General features: G+C 35.7%; 1 protein-coding gene across 1 annotated transcript in view; it reads right to left on the bottom strand.

Annotated features, from left to right (window-relative positions):
- Window positions 1-25537, bottom strand: part of LOC150109987 (uncharacterized) — a 192505-nt gene that overhangs the window by 53506 nt on the left and 113462 nt on the right. Inside the window, exons 3-4 of the mRNA XM_090397521.1 lie at window positions 16587-16679; window positions 4191-6257 (exon numbers count right to left, since the gene is read on the bottom strand). Coding sequence (XP_090253647.1) covers window positions 4191-6257; window positions 16587-16679 — 2160 coding nt within the window. The remainder of the gene's footprint in view (window positions 1-4190; window positions 6258-16586; window positions 16680-25537) is intronic.

Genomic DNA, 25537 nt, shown 5'->3' with positions numbered 1-25537 from the left:
TGTATGAAGAGGGTGATTTAGACAACTTTTGGATTCGTGTTTCAAAAATGGATCCAAACATAGGTAAAAAAGCGTTAAAAATTCTTTTGCAGTTTTCCACTACACACATGTGTGAAGAATCGTTTTCAACGATGGCAAACTTGAAGACATTGAAACGTAGAAGCTTAAGAATGCTTGATGACGAAATGCGAGTGTCTTTATCTACTATTCCACCAAATATTGAAAAGCTGTGTTCATCCCATGAAGCTCATATATCTCATTAAAATTCTATTGTTATACATTTCTTTCTTTTCTTTCTATTTCTTATAACAATGACATTAATCTTGAAAATAAATATAGTATATATTTTTATTTTGTATATTTTATTATATATAAAAATACAGTATGATCGAAAAAACTCAACAAGTGAGCTATGAAATCTGTTTTCCCTATATTAAATACATTGAAAAATTAAGAAGAGAGAATCATTTCAGCTCACCTGATGTGTTTTTTATTCGATCATACTATATTATATATTTTTAATAAAAATGAAAGATTTTCATGAGAAGGTTGTGTCGTGCCCTCAAGACAAGAGTATAGTCTAACTATATCACGCAACCTTTAAAGGAGTTATATGATATTTGATCTTATCAAAAGGAGTTGCTTGTTATAGTAATGATGGGATCAGTTTTAAAGTATCTGATGAAGAGGAAGAGATTTTTAAATAAACCTTCTAAAAGTTATACAAAATATAATTGTAAAAGCATATACTTAAACTACATGCGATCTGGCCACGTGACCCATCAGACTGAATTACTGTGCTGCGAAATTATGTTTGTCTAAAAAGTGTGTCACCAACATGAAAAGTTTGGAAAGCACTGGTATAAGATCTAACAATATTTAATTCTAGAGAGAAAATAGATCTGGAAGAAAATTGTTGATAGCAACATAACCTTTTCATGCAATACTACCACAATATCCTGTACATCCCCTAAGGCTATGTATAAGGAATTTGATGATGGTGTTGAGTTTTAATATTTAAGAAAGGGAGAAAATCCATATTTTTTTTTAAAAAATATCCCACCCATAAAAGGTTTATAACCTTTTGTGGTGGAAGTCATGTAAAATATAGTAAATCAGATTCTGGATAATTTTATTTTTTACATAATCCAGAATCTCTCGAGACCAAAAAATGTTTTCAAGCCACTTTAGACTGATAATAAGCAAGGTTGTGATCTCACATGAGACAATCATCTGCTACTTAAGAATGACATCTGTGTAATTAATGTAATTAATAACATCCGTGGCCATAATGGGACTGAATTCATGACCTATAGGTTGGAGAGTAGAGATACCATCCATTTGCCCAGGAAGGCATATGACTAATTCATATACCTGTCATACCAGCCAGTTCTAACCAACATCTACTTGGAAGCATTTAGGTGAATGCTTATCCTCTGAAACCGAAGCTTTAGAAAAATATTTTGCAACCATGGTCAACAGTAGCTTTCGGTTTTCTAAACTATTTCAACAGCCAACATACTCACCCAGAAACTAAAAATCTGTGCCTATAGGAAATCAGTTCACGCTAATAGGTTCTCCCATGCTTCTTCACATCGTTATATGAACCTCAAAAATTAGACATTATTGTAGTCCTTGCATCCTATTAATGATGATGATTTTAGAACAAATTCTTGACCATGCTTTCCTACAAAACAATTATGACAGAGACCATCTGTAAGCTTCCTTCCAGCCAACAAATTCAACGCACTTCTGACATGAGGAATTAAATAAGTCATAATACCTTTTCTCTGAATCCACTTAAGTCAAATTAATTAAAATAATTATTGATGCAATGTCTCAATTTGAGGCATGCATCAATAACAAAGATACCAGCATTGTATCTTGGTCCTCTATTTTACACCCTAAACAATGCATAACAAAATCAGTTCAATATATGTCCTACAGCCTCTGACTTTCAAATGTAGCATAACGATAATGGTCCTTGTTGGAGATCTGAACAGCAGAATACTAAATGATTACCAGACATATATAAAAATGTTTTGCAAAAATTTGGAGAAAAAAGCAAAGCAAATTAATGTCATAACATGTTCAATCCATGCCTCCACTCATTATCAAATTGCTGTTGTTATATACCCTGAGATTTCACAACAACCACAAAAAGGGCAATTAAGTGACAATAATTTAAAAATTTATTATTATTGACTTTATTTACATTAAAAAAAAAAACCTCTAAACTAATCAAGAGCATAATATTTGTAAAATCAATCAATACTTATGAGATAGCATTTTTTCATTTTCAAATTTGGATTTGTAAGTAAATAGAGTTTGCATGTGAAGTTACTTCACTCACTCACTCACACTTCAATTTATAACATAACCAAGTAAGAAAAAACTTGCAACATTTATCTCTAATCCTGAGTATTTCAAAAATAACATGACATCTTTTGACTATTTGTATATGGCATTACTTCACCCTTGGTATCATTTCTAAGTCTTGCCCCCATTGATGAGACCTCAATAAAGGTGGTTACTAGTGGCTCTTCCCATATTGCATAGCATTATACATGTGCATTGTATTATAATGCAAAGGAAACTGATGTGACGTCATTAGCCTCTAGTATACAAGTAGCTCAGTCATGAAGATACTTCACTTGCAAAACATCGTTTTGACTTACTTGGTTAAAGGATTAAAAACCAAGAATATAATTTCTTGGCATCTTTAATTTATTGAAAGATGCCATGGAATATGTACATACACATAGAAAAAACATTTTTACATTACAACAAATAGAAGATTCTGGTAGATGCATTCCTCAAAAATACTACATAAATTATATTATATAACTTGTGTAACTAAAAAATGATGCTTCAGCATTTTGAATAGTATCTTGTTAAAATACCCAAAACTGCTGCTTACAAAGAAGTCTTGTTTCTCCACTCATAGTTCTGTGCTTACTATTTAACTTAAAAGCTGACTTAAGCTACATTCATTCATTCCACACACTGTACTAGTAGTTAATCTCTAGGCTGCAGGTTTCTGTTTTGTAATTTAGACAAGTTGAAAGTATACACTTCCTCTTTCTCACCAAATGCAATGGATGTATATTGCATGATTTTTAGGGCTCATAAACTGATTTGAACCTGGAATTATGTTTTTAATGCCTTCATGCACAATTCCTTTGTCTACAGATTAAACAACTTCAACATTTAGGTGTTAGATGTAACCCAGCATGCTACTACCATTCTTAAAAAGTACTATTATATGGTATTTTCACATTTCAATTCTAGCATGACATTTTTATGCATAAAAAACATCTAAAATGAATTATTTTCTTGCTACAGGATGACAATTCAATGTTAGGATACAAAAAATGCAATATTCAAGAGATTCTGGATTCAAAAATACTGTCATAATTTACTTATTCTTTATTTATTAATTTTGGGTATAATTCCCAAGTATGCATTGAGTTTTTAGACGATAGAAATATAAGATCTGATAATGTTGGAGTCTTGACAAGTAACAGACTGATTTGGAGGAAAATTGTAGATAGGAAGTTAGTAATGATGTAATTTTTTCATGTAGTACTGTCATATCCTGTACACCCCTTGAGGGTACATGGCAGGAATTTGATGATGATGATGATGATGATAAAAATCTGCCAGAGTCACACTTATGCACAGACATATAAGGCTCTAGCTGGGAGCACCAAAAAATTAGGACCAATTTAAGGGTCCCAAACAATGAGAGGGCCCCGGAGCACTCTAGTGTTCCGGCCTTGCCATACTTGAAAAAAGTGCAAGTACGGCTCTGAAAACTGCTATATTTTTCAATTAAGCTCCATTTTACAAAATACACCCTAAGATTTTTTTGTGTGTGTGTGTGTTATTCCTTTGATAATAAATGATTCACAAGAGTACTACTATCTATTATTATCCAGTGACCTAATGACTATTTATAGGTGACTGAATTAATATGTCAGATGTTTATCATTCGGATTTGTCAAAGCTATGGCATCATCACCATAGCCCTTGTGCTGATTAAGGAGGCATCTGTTTAATAGGATATCTAACAGCATAAAATGCATTGTTTTTTGATTCTCTTAGATATATAAAATAACAATTGTGAAAAGGATCCACGTATTATAGCACATATATTTAACTCAATATCAAAATGATGAATTACTTACCCTGTGCAAGAAAACTAACAATCTGGATATAATTAAAACTTTCGGTGTCTCCAACACAGTCTTTCCATGCATAATTTTTCCCATCAATAATAAGCGGGGCAAGAATTTGATCCTCGCTGTTTTCTCTTTGTACATTAGTTGCCTGAACACCTTTGGTCTGAGAATGGCCAATATACATAACTTCTGCTCTCTTTACAAGTTCGACCACAGGTTTCCCTTTTAATTCAGAAGTATTCTCGGTTGCTGAAGTCATTGCTGTTCTGTTAACTGCACCCTGTTCCATAAGAACAGTACAAGGGGTAACGGCATTAGAGCCATTTTTAAGAACTTCTTCAATGTCAAAACCAAAGCTAACACCACATAGGTTACCTGAAGGCAGACAATTATCCATAATAACTACAGCTGGAAGTTGTCTAGACGACACAGATTTGTGCCTTACTAGCAGATTTCTGGTGGTATCCACATAATTTTCACAATTTTCGTGTTTCTTAGCATTGGATGATATACAACATGATGGTCCACTTTTTACATCTGAAGGCATACCACTGTTAAGTACAGAAAATGCAGGATTCACATTTTGTGTTATATTATGTCCTGGATATTTTACAGAATAAATATGAACACTTTGTGGCATTCCTTGTGATCCTGATAATGAATTAACAATGTTTTTACTGTCTGAAGGAAGGTATGCCTTGTTTTCACTGAACCTACTATTAACGATAATCTGTTCAGGAATCACTGATTTGATGGATGAATTATCAGTTAAACGATTCAACAAAGTTTGATTTTCTACTGAGTGTCCAACTATTTGACCATTTGTTTCAGAACTACCTGAACTCTTACGGCAATCTCTCTTTATACAGGGAGCTTGTGAGTATATAAGAGGACTAGAATTATGAGAAGTTTGTAATTTGGCTCTTGATGCTGATGGTAATCTGGCGATATCTGCATATGATGCTTGCGGTGTTAAAGATGAAGTAGTAGTTGAATTTCCTACAGGAAGTGAATGAACACTATCTAGATCTGAATTATCAGCAGAGGAATGTTCTGATGGTGGCATGCTGCTTGTAGACTTGCGACGGAACGAATCAAATCTTCTGAATTGGTTGCGCCGTGATAATGTACCATTAGAGAGAAACATAATCCTGCCATTGTGTGAATGCCGATCATGGAAGTAAAATCCCTGTTCATTTCCAAATGGCCCTGCATTATTACTATAACGTCGATATGAATCCAGTCTTTTTGGCTGATATCGTTTCTTCTGTTTTTTAACCACAACTCGAAACTCAGTTTCTTCTGGTTGCTGCTCTGGATCTGTCACAGCATAGAAATCTCGAACAAAGCTGGAAACTTCATTATCGGCTGCTGAGTCACAATTTCCTGAAGCATCTGATGATGATGTGGCAGTACTTAGAGATTTATCATCCTGAAGAGAATAGTTTCTCCTCTCTTCTGGGGCATCAGGAATGCAGCTACTCCAATCAATATATTTTTCTTCACCTTTCTTAGAGTAATTAACTGATACAGAAGGAATAACTTCATTTTCACCTTTTAGCAAGAGATTTGTTTGGTGCTTATTTCTTTCAGTAAAATTATTTTCTTCTCTACAAAATGAAATACAATTTTCTTTATCAATATATTTATTGATACTACTATTAGATCTTGTTTCTTTCAAAACAATCTTTTCATTTTTTTTATCACTATCGACTAACAGGTATTTCCCAGATGTGCTCTGACAAGTATTTCCTCCTCTAGTAATTCTATTCTTCTTACCAGATGACTGAATAAAGTTCAGAAGTTCATCAATTTCAACTTCTCCTTTATGTCCAGCAATATTTTCAGATAAGATAAAGTTCTGATTTTCAGTGTAATTACGTATCTTTTTCCCTTTACGCTGAGCCATCTCTAACTTGGGAGACTGACTTTCATATATTATGTTACCTCCATTTAAACTTCCTCCACTACCTGTCTCACACTTTGTAAGAGGAGTTATAAGTGAATGATGACCATTTCGATTCTGACAGACATTGCCATTGATATCTGTAGGAAGTACTGGACTTTCTTCATCTGAAATATAATAAATAAATTTATTAATAAACATGAAAAAACAATAATGGAAAACAACAAAAAAAAGATAAAATTTTTGATTTTAAGAATTAAGGAAATTGTGGAATCAAAATTAATTGAGGCATCAGTAACAAACAGTAAATGCAAAATATACCAAAACCAATTTCATATTCTGTATACTCCATAGCATACTGACTGCTGTCTGTCCCATCTATAGCCTGCAAAAGATAGCAGGTCACCATTCCAACCAGATAGCTCCTATTACAACTTAAGTAGAAGATCAAGGATCCCCTATCATTTTACTGCCAGAAGGAGAGTTACAGCATTTGTAACAAATCAGTAATGTAGGTTGGATATGTCCCCCTGAGTCAGGAATTCACTGCTCTGTGGGTTATGACTATGCTTCGCTTTACTATCACTTTCTTAAGATAAGTCAGGTAAAATCTTCATTTTATGTAATTCTATAGGTTCATCTTCAACAGGTTTCTGGAGTTTTGAACTTGCTCCCTGTTAAGATTTCACATGTACATAGTGATTGAACCAAGTGCCAGTGAAAATCTGACATCAGAGTTAATTTGTTATTGAGAGGATGTTGCGTATTTTACAACTTAGCATTGCTGGCTTCAAACCTAGTGAACAACTAATTACTTTATAAAAGGCGGAAACTAGGTAGATCTATTTGAAACAGAACAGCCATCATATTTATGTTAACTGTTTTTGGCCAATTACTGTCTAGTGAAATTACTCTAGATGCAACTTTAGTGTGTAAAGGCAGAAGTCTGCAAGCTCACAGAATAGTGCTATCAGCATGCAGCTTATTTATTGAAAATTTCTATACACATTGTGATACTTAATGACATAAAATACACAAATCTGGAAGTGTGGAATTCACGTACAAGTGAGATGTGAACATTTTGCAGGACCACTTGTCTACACTTGTAGTATTGCTGAAAGCTTTAATGTAAGGAGTTTTACAGAGATTGCAGGTCAATTGGGGTGATTTGGGTATTAATCTACATGAGGAGTGTGATCATCACTTGAGTGCCCAGGCCTTATCTCATACTGCAATATACATAAACAACATGGTGTAGAATCACAACAGTTAGCAGGAAAAGAGGAAGACCATGAAAAAAGTTCTTAGCAACTTCCATAAAGGCACAAAGAAAGAAGTGCCATCAAAAATAAGGTCCATAAAGATATCAATGGGAAGATACAGTCACTTGCAAGTGAAAGAAAGTGAGAGTTATTGGCTCTTAACTCTGAACTTAAGGAATAGAAACCTAACTCAGGTTTCTATTCCTTATTTAAGTATACAATCTAGTTCAGCAGGGAAATTACTTCCATTTGTACAGCATTCAGTGCTAGTAGATGGCCTAGCAAAGACACACCACTTGAAATAGAAGAACATCAGATAACTGTTCAGGCAAAGAAATCACACACTCTATCTCTACCATCTGAGCCTGTACCAATGTTAATTTCAGGTGCAGAATAAGCTGACCGTTCTTGATACTATTGGAGGGGTCAACACTCAACACCTCATTTCATGAAATCAGAAGCATGCAGAGACAGTCAAGTTTTAGATCCTAGTTCTCTGCTACATGGGTTATCCACCCCCAGTCAAAGTGTTCAAAGTATAATACAAGGCACCGATCCTGGCATCGTAGTCTTATTTGATGTAAGGGAAGAGACATAGCTTTGGTAGAAAACTGTACATAAGACCCTGCCTTCATACTACTGGAAATGAGGAATCCATGGAGTGAATTAATGTGGGCGTTCAAGAATGAGATACTAATTAGGAGAGTAGCTGACTGTTGGAAGAGGAAATGTGCCAGTAAATGAAAACTTAAAAAGGTTACTGATTACAACAGCAATCTCTGGAATGTAAAACAGTAGAAAAAGAGAGAGAGAGAGAGAGAAGAGAGAGAATAGTATTGTTTGGGGATGCGATTATTAAAAATGTAAATTCGGAACAGGTGTTGAAAGTGTTTGAGAAGAGGTACAATTAGTGGAATGACTGAGGTTGTGGAGAGAGGAAGAATTACAGATGATTTAACTGTGCTAATTGGAATGAATAATTTGCAAGGTAGTGTAAATGAGGCAGCACAGAATTTGAGAATGTTATTATAAGCTGTGAGGCATAAGAGTGTTAAAGGTAGGGGATTGTAAGCATAGTGTCCAGGCATAATAGCTGAAAAGGAAGACAAAGTGTAGTGGTAGTTGTGGGAAAAGGAAGCAGCTAAGTTTTATGTCTACTAATGCGAGTAATTGAGTATGTAGTAACTGGTACCAAATGTGAAATCTATAGTATTTTCAGGGCAGACAGAGCAAACAAGTCTAATCTTTATTATGTAATCAGGATATTTCAGCTGGAAAAACAAAATCTACAGACAGGTTGAAGGCACTGCTCCACCATTGGCAAACTTAAAACAAACTCCTGCCTCTCTCAGTTCCAGTTACATAGAGTTCCTTGAATTATCTACACGTTAGCACAAAAGAAGTATATTTAATATACTGCCAGATATTTCAGTTTGAAAATAAACTATCATCAGTAGCTTGACAGAAAATAGTTTTTACAAAGAAGAATACAAACAATTGATCATTCAAAATTAGAACGAGCCGTGTGATGTTACTTTGCTAATCACGATATCATTTCACTGAAGAAAGGTAAACATAAGAGTGCAGAATAAATTACATGTATAAATTTACAATGTCATAAAAAACTTAATTTATAAAATCATACTAAAGATATCATTAGAGAGATGTAATATCTAGGTCTTAATTTAAATTAAAAAAATAATATAATAATGTGTTATGTAGATCAAACTTTCCCATATATTTGACAAGGATAGACAGTCATTCCAATTCAAGTTAGGGCATTGTCCTATCCTTGTCAAAAATATGGGAAAGTTTGATCCATATAACACATTAATAATAATAATTATTATTTTTTTAAATTAAGACCTAGATACTACATCTCTCTGATGATATCTTTAGTTTGATTTTATAAATAAAATTTTTTGTATGACATTGTAAATTTATGGATGTAATTTATTCTGTACTCTTATGTTTACCTTTTTTCAGTGAAATGAAAGTGATTAGTGAAGTAACATCCCGCAGCTTGTTCTAATTTTGAATGATCAATTGTTTGTATTCTACCTTGTAAAAAACTATTTTCTGTCAAGCCACTGATGATAGTTTATTTTCAAACTGAAATACCTGGCAGTATATTAAATATACTTTTCGTGTGCTAACGTATAGATAATTCTTAATTTCATGTCACGTTTCTCTCAAAAGTAGAATAGAATTCCTTGTTCCTGCAAGTTGGCCTACTACAGACAGAAAGATTAGCTACTACTGAATGGAAGAACAAAAAAAATACATCTACAGTCATGACTATGGTCAAGCTGGCCCTTGCAGCCCATGCTTTGAATACAGCTCAAAGAATCAATTGGAAAAAGATCATCATACTCCATCACAGTAAATTTAAAAGAGAAAGACTTTTAGAATCTGCTGCTGCTCTCAAAAATCAGTCTAATTTAAATAAACATGGTTGCATAAAATCTTCCAAAATATGAGAAACACTAATACTTCGAGATCCCACTTTACATCCTAGGCCGATGACAGATGTCGATAGTGGATGCCCCACCTACTTAGGACTACTCTTTCATCCACATGTTTCGGTTAGTTATGTGCTGCCTTTGTGTACATTATAAGTCTCATTTTGTACTCCTGATAATGTCTCTGTAACTGAGATGTAATACTAAAAGCATTAAATACTATTTTTAACCATATCCTAGTGCTGTTTCACTCCATTTTCCAGCACTTAAGCCTTAACACAGATTGTGTTTTCTCATCTATTTCATCTCCCAAACCTCTCTTTGGTTTCATTGCATCGATGATGTTTTTGCTGTTACGCCTCATTCTGAAAATGAACTTATCACTTTCCTATAACAGATCAATAGCCTTCACCCATACATCAATTCACCATGGAAAAAGAAAATGCTAGTATTTTCTTTTTGAAAAGAAATTATTGAAAGAATGGCCAGTTTACCATTCCTGGCCGTTCTTTTTACTTGCGCACACCCCCACCCCCACCCACCCACCCACCCATCTTCCGGTACTTTGTCAATTGAAAATCTACCTTTACTGGCAGATACATTCATCAAAAGTCTAAACTGCACATTATAAAAAACTTTAATGGAATTAAATGCTTATCATCCAATCCTGCAAATAATTGACTCCTATGTTGCAACACCTAATGATTCTTCAGCAGGTGACAAGGTTCCAATCCCATATATTTCTTGTATCTCTGAACCTCTTGGTAGAATTCTGAAGCTAACCTTATTCCCGCATATTTTCCTATCAACAAAACTTCTCATATGTTACCATCTACAAAAGACAAATTGTCACTTCTATCTTTAGCTGGTGTTTACCAGATTCCTTGTAAATGTGATTTGACATACTTTGGGCAGAGGTCGTTCTCAGAAAAAAAAAAAAAAAAATTAACGAATATCAGTACTACACTGAACACACGAAACCTCAAAAGTTGGTCTGGCATATCATAGTACTGACACTAAACACAGTATCTGGTGGGATGAAGCTCATCTTCTCTATAGAAGCATTTTTAAATATGAAACAACTTTCCTTTTCTTTGAAAAGGAAAGTTGTAAAGCCCTTTTACATCAGCCTAACCCAAATCAAAATGACTGTCTCCCCCCCCCCCCACCCAAAGTTTGAGATATTCTCATTTTATGCAATTATCAAAACATTTTAATATTATTTAGTAATATTCATTTCTAGCTTGTGGCAACCATTTTTAATTGGTAAACCAACTGTTGCCTGTACCTTATTCCTGTTCCTTGATTTGCTTGTTTCTACACACTGATGATGTATTGATGTACTGTTATTTTCAGTATGAAACATCTGTACTTTCCTTAAAGTTAATTACTGTGGTTACTGTGTAATTTGTTGTTTGTTTAAAACAACAAATTGGTTTGGCTGCAATTCATCTGCTATCATCAGCAGATGAATTGCAACCAAAAGAGTAATAGCTCAACAGGAGATCAGTGAAAGGAAAGCAGTACATGTGAAGCCATCTGGTGTGAGATAGAGGCTAATAGGATAAAACATATAGTTGGTTGTTGCTGCTGTAGGCCAGAGAATGTAAGGGATGATGCAAATGATCAGCTCACATATTACAAAAACATGCTAAAAGAACTATTATATACTAGACATCTGCATGGAGTTTGATTCTGTGGAATATTTTCTCAAACAATTACACAAAAATCCTTCAGAGAATCAAAATATTGCAAAAGATTAGTGAGAACACTAACTACCCTGCTTAACTTGATGCCTAAAGCAGTTCCATGACTGGTCTTTAGCAAAGGTATGGATTATCTAGCTCTTAACTGACCAGCGCTACCATAAAATTGTACATATTTGAAGTCCATGCAAGGATAGTTGTTGCAAATCATTCGTACATTCACATTTAAAAAATAAATGATGCAAATAAAAAGAAACTCAGAATTTTTTAAAATCTTAAAACACACACAAATTAAGTTCAGCAACATATTAAAATAGAATGATTTAGCTAACCTATGGATGGATGGATGGCATGGATATTTGTGATTGCTTTTAGGTGGAAGTTTAATTTCATTACCTGGTGTGAGACCAATGCCCAATTTATTGGAGGCCTGATGCAGAGCTCAGTCGGTTTCAGAGATGGTCTTTGTTTGGAAAAACCTTGGGTTCAAATCCCACAAGTGAAACAAAACAAATTTTGTACAGAATCAGGGCTTTTCAAGTGAAGATGGACTAGCCAGCCTCATATGCAGGTGTTGGGGGTTCCCGTCAGCAGCAACTGTTAGTATCTACGTGAACTCCATACCACCAATAAAGAAACATGGTTAAGGCCAACCAAAATCCTGCTAATCATACCTTGGTATTAAAATATTCTATTATCAATAATAAATGTGGGGTGCTTAAGGGTCAAAGCTGTATAACTGAGAGGAGACCTCCACATAGCCTTTAAAGGAATGCGGAGAACCGACCAGGGCTTCTGACCTAATGTCTAATCCTCACCTTCTCGTGGTGCACCCTGTTGGGTATCTACTTGGATACTGAACGAACGAGGATGGGCTGGCAATTTGGGATTTAGCCGACCAAATTGTATTCTTATTGGTTAAACCAAAATAAAAAATGATGGTACAACATGACAAAATTTCATGCCGGCTGGGGCGTCACCCGGTTAAACAAGGCCCCCGTTGTTTTCGCCAGAGAACCAGGGCGAACAGCGAAAAGTCAGCTACTGGAACAAATCTGAAAACAAACCCCAACTCAACATCACCAGAGTTAAAGATCGGTACTATCAACGTAAGAAGCCTGAATGGCAAAGAAATGGAGCTAGCTGAGGAATTAGATAAGTACCAGATCGACATAATAGGGGTGACTGAAACAAAAAAGACCAAAACTGGTGAGACCTTTCTGAGCAATAAATACAAAATGTTATATTCAGGCAATGACAATCAAGGAAAAGAAGGAGTAGCCATAGTATTCAACACAAAATACGAGGCTAATCTTCTTGAATGGCAGTCAGTCTCAAGTAGAGTAATGTAGGCAAATATGAGAATGGGGAACCGGACAATGAGACTTATTTGTGCCTATGGTCCCACAGAAGGTTCTACTAAGGTAGAAGTGGAGGAATTTTTTGAGGCTTTAGAAAAAGCAACTGACACAATGAAAAAGGAAAAGTTGGTCCTTGTCGGGGATCTAAATAGCAGAGTAGGAAATGATTGTGAGACATACAAAAATATTTTGGGAAAATTTGGAGAAAAGAGCAAAGCTAATAATAATGGCAAATATCTGTTGGATTTCTGCTCAGGACATGGACTGGTTATTACTAACACCATGTTCCAACATAAAAATGTGCACAAATTTACATGGAGAGAAGAAGCTAGGAATAAGAAAAGTCTCATTAACTATGTTATTGTTGATAGTGATGTTTTCTCCCTGGTGCAGGACACCAGAGTCTACAGAGGATTTAAAATTGAATTTCATATTGAAAAGAATAACATGTAAGAAAGTTTTAAAGCGAATAAAAGTTGAGCAGCTCTCAGATGTGAACTGTAGACTAAAATACAGAAAGATTATTGAAAAGAAAATGAAAGAGTTTGAGAACAGGAATCAAACCTTGGAGATTCAGTGGCAAACTCTGAAGAAAACATTGCTTGATTCTGCCAGAGAGGCATGTGGTGAGGTTGTGTGTAAGGATAAAAAAAATCAGAACTCCCTGGTGGACACAGGAAGTTAAAGAGGCAGTGAAGGAAAAGAAGAAAGCATATCAAAAGTTCCTGGCAAATAAGTTAGCTTTTACTCTTACAGAATACAGAGACAAATGTAAGAAAGCTAAACAGTGTGTAAAACTAGCTAAACAAAAGTCATGGGAGGACTTTGGCAAGAATATAGAAAATAAATATCAAGAAGGTGGCAAAATATTCTGGAGGTTGTTGAAGAAGCTTAGGAATGGAGGAAAGAGTGCTGTAAAAGGAGTTAGAGATGATAAAGGTGACATGAAAACAGGAGAAAAAGATATCCTTGAAGTATGGATTAATTACTTTGAAAAACTGCTAAATGAAACAAGCAGTGATGACAGCACAGTGATAAAAAAACACTGACCAGGCATGCAGTCAGGAATACATATCCATACTTGAAGTAGAAAAAGCCATCAAAGGCTTGAAATGTGGAAAGGCAGCAGGAGTAGATGATATTCGACCAGAAATGCTGAAGTATGGTGGTATAAGAGTCTTACAGTGGCTGCACTGCATAGTTCAGAAAGCCTGGACAGAGGGACGAATTCCCGATGATTGGAGTAGAGCTCTCATAGTACCCATATATAAAAAGGGAAATAAAACTGAATGTGAGAATTACAGAGGTATTTCTCTACTGAGTGTTCCTGGCAAGATCTATGCAAGTATACTTGAGAAACGGTTGAGAAGAATTGTGGAAGAAAAGCTTGGTGAAGAACAAGCTGGATTCAGGCCAAATAGAGGCTGTCAGGATCAGATCTTCACTTTACGACAAATAGTCGAGAAAGCATGGGAATATAACAAAGATCTGTATTTAAGTTTTGTCGATTTGGAAAAGGCATATGACAAGGTGCCAAGAGAGAAGCTATTCAATACGCTGCAGTTATATGGTGTCAATGGGGCATTATATCAAGCAATACTTAGTCTGTATTGGAGTTGTAAGTCAGCAGTTAGAATTGAAGGAAGTACAGGTAGATGGTTTAATGTTAAATCTGGTGTGAGAAAAGGATGTATATTATTATTCTGTTATTCATTATCTATATGGATCACATTATGAAGGAATGTGGTATTAAACCTGATATCAAAATTGGAGATGTTAATGTCAGCTCTTTGCTTTATGCAGATGATGTTATACTTCTAAATAAATCCGCTACAAGTCTGCAAGATTCTCTGACTAAATTGAATAGCTGTTGTAATAGATATGGAATGAAGGTCAGCAATAAAAAGATAAAGACAATGAAAATAGGCAAAATCATTGAAAATGTCAACTGTGTTGTGAATGGGAAACCTGTGGAACAAGTAAAACATTTCAGCTACTTATGCACGATTTTTACTGAAGATGGTAAATTAAATATAGAAATAGACAATAGAATCAGCAAAGCTGGTATGGTGGGAAGTCAATTGAATAAATTCATATGGAATAAGAAAGAAATTAGTCGGAACACTAAATTAGCTGGCAAGACAGTGTTCAAACCAGTTTTAACTTATGGATCTGAGAGCTGGGTCAGAAGTAAAACACTTGACCAAAGAATAGAGACCGCAGATATGAGTGTCCTGAGAAAGATTATAGGCATGAACAGGTGGCATCAATGGCAATATCATATTAAAAACGAGGATATTAGGAAAGAACCTGACATTGTCAACATCCAGGAATGCGTTAGCAGAGCTAATCTCAGGTGGTATTGTCACTTAAACAGAATGGGCGAAGAAAGATTAGCAAAACAAGTGTTCTCTGCCAGGTTGGCAGGAAAACGACCCAGAGGAAGACCAAGATATACAGGGTGTTCGGGATAAATTTGACATATTTATAATTAATTATATTTTTCCGTAAGTTACATGTATTAACACACACTTCTCTTCATTTAAAAGTTTGGACCCTTCTTCATTCATATACAAGATGTCAGAAAGGATGGATAGCTGGAACCCACCTGAATCATGGAAGAGAATAACTTGTATCATGATGATTTGTGCCCGCCATCAAAATAAGGATATTACGACTGCTGCCCAATGCTCCCTGAATACAGTAAAAACAATCAGGCATGAACTAGAGACTTGCAATGGTGACTACGAGGATGTAGCAAGAAGAAAGATCCCTAGCAGACGATCTGATTGCGTTCGTACAGCAGAATTCCTCGCAAATCTGCAGGAACAGGTGTTGAAGAACCCTGGCATTGGAATTCGGGCTTTGTTCGTGGAGTTGCTAACTGTAGTCAAGCCCTGGATAACAAGGGTAGCCAATGGTAGGCCGTATGTATGGCAGCAGGATTCGGCCCCTTGCCACACCTCTGGGAAAAGTCAAAAATGGTTGTCTGAAAATTTCTACGACTTCACCAGTCCAAATGTTTGGCCTCCAAACTCCCCAGACCTTAACCCCATGGATTATTTTGTATGGGGCGCAGTTGAAAAAGACACCAATCGCACTTCCAGTAATACAAAAGCCCAGTTAATGGATAAAATTAAAACAGTTTTTGCGGCCCTTCCCAGGGAGACTGTAGCATCAGCTTGTTCGAGGTTCCGAAGCAGAATTGAAGCTGTGATCGATGCTAATGGTGGTTATTTTGAGTAAATCTTGTTGATAGTATTGTAATTAACTCTGCCTGTAATGTTTTTTTGTCAATTCATTAAATTTAATAGATACAAAGAAGATTTTCTTTTTCCTTACGAAACTGTCAAATTTATCCCGAACACCCTGTAGGTGGATTGATACGGTACAAAGTGCCTTGGACGATAGAAATATAAGATCTGATAATGTTGGAGTCTTGACAAGTAACAGACTGATTTGGAGGAAAATTGTAGATAGGAAGTTAGTAATGATGTAATTTTTTCATGTAGTACTGTCATATCCTGTACACCCCTTTAGGGTACATGGCAGAAATTTGATGATGATGATAAATGTTCTAAAAAATTATTGAATTTAATGCTCCTTACACATTGTATTTAAAAACTGAATTATGTTTGAGAGACCTCTGTTAATCATTACACAAAAAAAAAAGATGGGAAGGGGGTGAGGGAAAACTTATCTTACGCGATGTTGCCTGTTGGAAACCTTTCTTCTTTTTCTTTTGTATTTTCTCTTCTACAACCTTTGATTCCATGCCATCAACTACTGAAGCAAAACCTACAGTTAAGAAAAGCTTAGTTGTATTTCATAAATGAAAGTTAAAGTTAATATTAAAACTAGAAAATAAAAAAAGGAGAAAACTATAGCTGAGATCAATGTAAGAAAGATAAGCTCTCTTCTAGATCTCTCTTATAATTTTTATAAAATTATAAAAATGAAAATCCAGAATTAATATTTAAATTCTGAAATGTTAATGTTATATTAGCTTAAATGATTTTCACTTACCTGAAATCTTAATAATGAAATAATTATGTGGTCTATACTAGTGTTTCCCAAACTTTCAGTTGTATCCCCCATCAAAATTTTAATAACATCCACCACTATACTTCCTCTCTTATGCAAAGGGCATTATAATATTTCATTCAAATATTAATTATCGTGATTTTTTTAACATCTGTATTATAATAAATTGCAAATATGTGAAATGTTTTATTATTAGATGCATTTTTTGTATACATAAGATAGAAATAAAAATTATGAAATTAATTTTTCAATAATAAAAACGTTTAATGAGACGAATTTGATTGTTTGTTGGAATTTGTTAATTTTATCCATAGATGGGACTAAACATCAATTTTTTTTTTCTTTTGAGGTCCACAACTATGGCAAACCCAACTTCGCACATAACCTGTACATCCTTCACAACTTGTGACAATCACTGAGAACCATTATAATTTAAAATAAGAATGAATCCTAAATTCAGCAGAATCCTCTAAAGACCTTCTGAACTCCCCTCCATGTCGAGTACCTGTTCGTGGTGGGGCGACCTCCCAGTGATGGTACTGGCCCTTTTCATTCATCCTCTTTTTCTTTGCTTTTCTTCCCATATTCTTTGCTCTACTTCTCCTGAATCTTTTTCACTATCCTTTTTCCAGACCACCATCACTGGATGGGGGATCCAAGTAGTCTTGCACTACTTTGGCCCCTGCTTCGGCAAAACGGGTGGTACTGGATGGCCCAGCCAGGATCAATCTGCTAGTGGGTTTGTCTGCAAGGGTCAATGGTGTTGCAGTAAGTCTCTCACCACATGATCTGTGGTCGGGATCCTAGATCTGCTACAGTGCAGGAATAGCATCCAGGGTAGCCCTGGTGTTCCACTCCTGAGCAGTCTTTGCTTGCCAGGTAGTGGGCGTCCACGTGTGGTGGGTGGGGAGCTCTGGCGTCGAATTAAAAATTCCTTAAATATGAATTCTTCATCCTCAAATGTTTCAGGGACCCTAACAAAGTCCCAACCAAGTACTGATAATATAGACACAGCATATGGAAACAGAAGTAAGAAACAAAAGATATCGAATACTAACATAAATGTACTAACCTTTTTAATCATTCATGCAACAGGTGAAAAACCAATTGGGAAAATGTCACCCTTCTTTATCCAAAAAGGTTTAGAAGGACTGGCAGGACCTCCCAAAACTGTCAAGAAATTGCGTTCTGGTGATATCCTCGTGGAAACAATGTGCAAACAACATTCCAAGAAACTACTGAGAGCAACGACAATGGGTGGAATACAAATTGCAGTAACACCTCACAGAACACTCAATTCCAGTAGAGGAGATATGTTCAGAGCTTAAAGTTGAAGGAGTGATGGGTGTGAGGCGCATCCTGATATGCAGGGATGGTCGCCTGGTCTCACCCAAGAACATCAATCCTTACTTTTGATACACCTAGGCCTCCAACATCTGTAAAAGCAGGGTATCTCAGCTATCCTGTTAGAATGTACATCCCTAACCCACTGAGATGCTTTAAATGTCAAAGATATGGACATGCCCAAACTGCATGTCGTGGTTCTACTACCTGTGCCCGATCTGGTAGTAAAGAACATGAAAATAAATCTTGCTGTGAAAAAAAAGCTAAATGTGTCAACTGTCAGGGAGATCATCCAGCATACTCTCGTGCATGTCAGAAATGGAAAGATGAAAAAGAGATACAAAAAATTAAACCAGAGCAAAACATACCATATCAGGATGCAAAAAGAAAGCTAGCAACCATTACACCTGTTCTACGATCCTCTTATGCTGAAAAAAAGTAACAACTAAAAAAGTGCCAACAGCAACTGAAACACGTATGTCTATTCCGATACAAAATTAATAACGGAAAAAACTCACGTACAAAGATTACTTAATAGTATAATTTTCGCCTGTGTATCACAGGCATCTTAAGTACATATTAAGCTCAAATTAAATAATCACTGACAATTTAAAAAAGCGCCACCTAAGTAGCTGGTGTAAGATAACTAAAAAGGTCAATAAATTTCCTTAAAAAAAAAAAATCAATACAATACAAAATTAGGAAAGATTAACTGATTTGTAAAGTACTATTTCCCCATAAAGGGGATAGACGTAAGCCGTCGGATCTGTTTAAGGTAGGAAAATGAAGAACTCTTGTCTTTCTCCAATGTCTAGTGAAGATGGCATGTTCTGCAATTCCAGACTTTTGACTTTTCAGGTTTAAAGTATTCAATATAAGATTAGCGTTCTAGTGGCCGAATAGAGGCAGATCTTCCCGTTTGTCCGAAATAAGATAATCCACAAGAGCATGGAATCTGGTAGACACCTGGATGATTAAGATGTGGAAGCTGGTCCTTAGGAGAAGTGAGAAAGGTGGAAATTTTTCTAAACGGTCGAAAGGCAATAAAAATATTCTGTGGTTTTAAAACTTTTGCTATACTTTCACTGATGCCTTGTACATAAGGGATAGGAATGCGCGTTATTTCTTCTGTGTTTAAAGAGGAAGACATATTAAAACTACTCAAAGTTCTTTTAATGAAGCAATTCTTACAACCATTGATAGAAAGGAATAAGTTATATTGTAGTTCTTTCTGTAAAAGATCATCTGAAGAACAAAAGGAGTGGGACCGATGAACCAGTGTTTTAATAGTTCCTGCCTTTTGACTGGGATGGTGATGAGATTCCGCATGGATATAATGACCTGTATGAGTCTTCTTTCTATAAACTGAGAAATGTAGGTTACCATCTGGTTGGTGAAGAATTAGAAGATCTAAAAAGGCTAACTGCTTATTTGATTCTACTTCTAGGGTAAACTTGATCCTAGGATGAAGTGCGTTTAACTTAGTGAGAAATTGTTGAAGTTCATCCAAAGAGCCATTCCATACAGCAAAAATTTCATCGACATATCTGAACCAATGAGTAGGTCTGGGAGAAATGTTGTCAAAGATACGTTGTTCAAAATGTTCCATAAAGAAATTGAACTTAGCAGGAGAAAGAGGATTGCCCATTGCTGTTCCTTCAATTTGTTGATACAACTTATTTTTAAAGGAAAAATAACCAGAATGTATTACAAAATCAAATACGTTTACAATGTCTGAAGGATATTCCTGTTGTAGTAATTCCATGCTTTCAGAAAGAGGCACATTTTAAATAAAGAAACAACATCTAAACTGATCACGATATCAGAAACATCCAAATGAAGATCTGAAATTTTATTTTTGAAATCCAAAGTATTCTTTATATAAGTATCAGTTCTTCTAGTTGAAGAGGAGAGTAAATTTAATAAAAATTTTGAGATTTTGTAAGTGGAGCAACCTATACAATCTACAACTCGTCTTAACGGAATGCCTGGTTTATGAACTTTTGGAAGACCATACAATCTAGGTGGACAACCGAAGAAGGTTTTAAGTTTTTCTTTTGATCTTCATTCCATGTAGATACATTATCTCTAAGAGAATTAAGTCTCTTCTGGGTAGGATCCCATGTAAAAGGCCTATAAGTTGAACAGTTGCGAAGTAAAAGATACATTTTTTTCTCATATTCCTTCCTATCTTGAATCACAACAGCCTTCCCCTTATCAGCTTTCGTAATAATAAAATTATTGTTATTCTTCAGTGATTTCAATGCTTTAAACTCAGAGTAAGAAAGATTAGGACGAGGAGGCTTGGCATTAAAAAGAATTTTTGCACATTCAAAACATAATCTGTTGGCTGTTTTTTGGGATAAGGATCAAATACCCCTGTCTATGTTATGAAAAAAATCCATAAGTGGCTCCTTATTCGGCATAACGGCGAAATCAAAATGATAAAACAAAACGTTCACAGTCTGTTAGTTTATAACATTTATAACTACTTTATCTATATCAATAGTATTATTACTGGATCTAGGTAGGCTGACCAGTGATTCAAATTTGCGTTTTAGCTTGTCACGAGAATCATTAAAGACCTTTAGGTAAGAACTCGAAGATATGCGCATTATAGTATTAAAAGTTTCAACCATTAAAACAGATTCCAGAGCGTTTTTATGTCCATAATTTCTCTATTTGAGAGGGCAAGAGATTTTTTAGCTTCGTGTAACTGATTATTTAAAAGAGACTTACTGGCTTTTAAGTAGATTCCAATGAGCTTTTGGGGACCTAAAAACTTCTTTTATTTTACAATTGGAATAACCTGGGCCATCTTACACCGTTTAAGGAATATTAATCTGTTAATGCATTTGGCCTTCTTTACCAATACTTTACAGTATCTAGCAGATTGTTTGGAAATAGACTCTCCGTGAAGTCTAGCAATAAGTTTTAAAAGAGGTATACCGTGAGTAGACATATCGATACAAAATTAATAATGGAAAAAACTCATATCCAAAGATTATTTACTAGTATAATTAAATAATTAGGAAGACTCATACAGGCCATTATATCCATGCGGAATCTCATCACCATCCCAGACAAAAGGCAGGAACTATTAAAACACTGGTTCATCGGGCCCACTCATTTTGTTCTTCAGATGATCTTTTACAGAAAGAACTACAATATATAACTTCTTCCTTTCTATTTAATGATTATAAGAATTGCTTCATTAAAAGAACTTTGAGTAGTTTTAATATGTCTTCCTCTTTAAACACAGAAGAAATAATGCGCATTCCTATTCCTTATGTACAAGGCATCAGTGAAAGTATAGCAAAAGTTTTAAAACCACTAAATATTTTTGTTGCCTTTCGACCATTTAGAAAAATTTCCACCTTTCTCACTTCTCCTAAGGACCAGCTTCCACATCTTAATCATCCAGGTGTCTACCAGATTCCATGCTCTTGTGGATTATCGTATTTCGGACAAATGGGAAGATCTGCCTCTATTCGGCTAGAAGAACACCAATCTTATATTGAATACTTTAAACCTGAGAAGTCTGGACTTGCAGAACATGCCATCTTCACTAGACATAGAGTTCATTGGAGAAAGACAAGAGTTCTTCACAAAAGTCAGTTCCTCATGGAATGCCTTTATAAAGAAACACGTGGAACTCTACTTCATTCTCCTAACTTAAACAGATCTGACGGCTTATACCTATCTCCTTTATTGGAGATACTCGTAGACAGGCTTATACGTTGGTTATGCATTGTTAAAACATTTAAGGAATAGAACAACGTAGTTAGGAATATAAATTAAATTAAACTTTAATAAATATTTTCCAATATTTCAGCAATGTCACATTGCCATTTTCTAAAGGAACTTACAAAAAAGTTACGTGCACGTAGGCACTACAACACAGAAAATGGGAATGGTAAGATGAAGCTATTGTTCTCCTAACAGTCCTGATGAATAGAACAACGTAGTAATAGAACACTCTGGAAAAAGAGGAAAACAACAGCCTCCCTTTCCTAGACACACTAGTCACCCGCCAGCCTAATGGATCCTTGGTTTCCTCAGTTTACAGAAAACCCACCCATACAGGCAGATACATTCACCAACAATCCCCCCCCCCTCGCAACAATAGGGAGTAGTGAAAACACTATACAACAGGACTAAACTAATCTGTTCAAACGACTTGGCCCTAAACACTGAACTAAATCACATCCTCAACACTTTCTCAGCCAATGGCTACCCCCCCAAAAAAATCCAAAAAATATTAGAACCTACAAACCACAGATCCCCCCGCCCCACACACAACAAGGATTACTCCAAATCCATCACCATTCCCTACATCCGAGGCACCTCGGAAAAGATTACCAAAATCTTAAAAAAACATGACCTGACCTCCTGTTACAAACCTTACAGAAAATTTGCATCACTTATCCGCTCCACTAAAGACCAACCACTTCCCCTAGACCTACCTGGTGTTTACCAGGTCCCTTGCAGTTGTAAACTGTCTTACTTTGGCCAAACAGGCAGGATAGCGAATATCAGAATGTCGGTACACAAGGACTACATCCGTTTACACCAGAATAGCCAATCTGGGCTTGCGGACCATGCTCTGGATACACGCCACAGTACGGTGGAAGAAAGCTACAATGATACACCGTAGCAAATACAAATTTGAAAGACTCTTTATGGAATCAGCCTCAGCCCTGAGAAATTCTCCAAACCTCAACAAATTTGGGTGTATGCGACTGCCCCAAATTTGGGAGGCCTACATCTGCAGACCCTCAGCCCAACGGCCAAGAACACCTACTTAGCACACTAGAGGGCACCATCAGGACTGTTAGGAGAACAATAGCTTCATCTTATCACTCCCAGTTTCTGTGTTGTAAGTTCCTTTAGAAAATGGCAATGTGACGTTGCCGAAATATCGGAAAATATTTATTAAAGTTTAATTTAATTTATATTCCTAACTACGTTGTTCTATTCCTTAAGTGTTTTAATAATTTATTGGAGATAGTACTTTACAAATCAGTTAATCTTTCCTAACTTTTTATTGTATTGATTTTTTTTTTTTTTTTTTTTTTTTCAAGGAAATTTATTGACCTTTTTAGTGATCTTACACCAGCCACTCAGGTGGCACTTTTTGGAATTGTCAGTTAATGTTTAATTTGAGCTTAATATGTACTGAAGATGCCTGTGACACAAAGGTGAAAATTATGCTATTAAATAATCTTTGCACGCGAGTTTTTTTCGTTATTAATTTTGTATCGATATGTCTACTCACGGTATATCTCTTTTAAAACTTATGTCTATTCCACCATATCTGAACTTTACAATCGCAAGTGCTTCTCTGTTGAACGCATTAATCACAAGACCTATGGCCTTACTCCAGAAACAACTTCAAAAATGGTCCCATTCAAGGAAAACTCCTCTGTCAAAAAAATTATGGTGGAGACTTCACTCAAAGATAAACCACCAGACACTCGCACAGAAAAAATGGATACCTCGATACCCACTGAAAGCAAACTAAGTATACCAACTGACCCTAACACATTTGATGTTTTCAACACTCTACCAGAGGAAGGGATGGATACTGGCCGTCCATACTTCCCTAAAACAGTGGATAAATATAAATCTGACAAAGGTAAGCCCTCAACCTCTCGAAAACCAGACAAGCCAATAAAATCAAAATAGGAAAATTTTTACAATGGAACTGTCGTGCGATCCGCCAGAATATTGACGACATCAAGATGTTGTTGCAGAAACACAAACTTTTCTGTTTCTGTCTACAGGAAACTTACTTAAGACCCAATGAGGACTGTACCTTTAGGAATTTCACTGTTGTATGTAAGGATAGAACTGGAGATGGTCCTGCCCATGGAGGAGTAGCTATCCTAGTGGGCAGTCATACTCCTTTCCATCAGGTCCAACTTAATACTTCTCTGGAAGCAGTAGTGATTCGCTTCTCTGTGGGATTCCTTATTACAGTATGTTCAATTTATTTACCACCAAATGCTGAGTTAAATGAAACTGACCTTGACAACCTTATCTCGCAACTGCCTGAACCCATACTTTTGATGGGTGACTTTAACGGCCACAATACTCTATGGGGCAATGCTAACACTAATAGACGAGGTGGAATCATTGAAAAAATTCTTGATGATAATAACTTTTCCCTTTTAAATAATAAACTCAATACTTTCTTCCATATGCCTTCTCGCTCATATTCTGCAAATGATCTTACAATCTGTTCCCCTTCCATTCTTCCACTGCTCATGTGGGATACTGAAGAGAACACATATGGAAGTGATTACTTTCCTGTTCTTTGTACAATGTCTTCACAGGAACCATGTTCACCCACACTATATATGGATACCTATATGGAAAATGGACCAGGCTGACTGGAACACTGTCTCTCAACTTGCAAAATTTAATGCTGATGCCATCAGTCAAACACTTATCAATGAAGCTGTAAAATATATAACAGAATGCATTGTCCGGGCAGCAACAACCTCCATCTCAAAAACATGATCTCAATTTCCAGTCTATCCAAAGTCTTGGTGGAACCCAGAATGTCAGACAGCCAAAAACGATCAACACAGAGCATGGAGCATATTTCGTAGATACCCCACCACATCAAATTTAATAACTTTCAAGCGTGCTCGAGTCAAAGCACATTTCGTAAGACGTCAGAGTCAAAAACAATCATGGATCCAATTTACTACATCAATTAATCAAATGACCAGTCCAAAAATTGTATGGGATAAAATCCAGAAAATGAAATGCAGATATAGTACACATTGTTTGTCCACCTTAGACTATAATGGAAGCATTCTTGCTGATCCCAAAGCTATTGCAGATACTTTGGGAGAAACTTTTGCTAAAATCTCAGCAACAGCTTCATATTCTCCGGAATTTAATACTGAAAGAGCAGCAAGAAAAACAAAGGCTTAATTTTTCTACCAACATTCTTCAGCCATATAATCAGCCATTTGTCAAGGAGGAACTAAAAAGAGCTCTCCTACAATCTCACCCTAGTGCAGTAGGACCTGATGACATCCATTATGAAATGATAAAACATCTACCATCATCTTCTATGGGTCTTCTTCTCTTATTATACAATAGAATACTTGCAGAAGAAGAATTTCCAAATTCTTGGCATAAGTCAATTGTTATTGTTATCCCAAAACCAGGAAAAGATCCAACACAAGCAAATAATTATCGACCCATTACTCTGACCAGCTGTCTTTTTAAGATACTAGAGAAAATGGTTA

The sequence above is a fragment of the Typopeltis vanoorti genome, chromosome 1, assembly GCF_054136105.1.
Source record: "Typopeltis vanoorti isolate ZY-2024b chromosome 1, IOZ_Tvanoo_1.0, whole genome shotgun sequence".
NCBI classification, from domain to species: Eukaryota; Metazoa; Arthropoda; class Arachnida; order Uropygi; family Thelyphonidae; genus Typopeltis; species Typopeltis vanoorti.
This window is presented reverse-complemented; position numbering and strand designations above follow the sequence as displayed.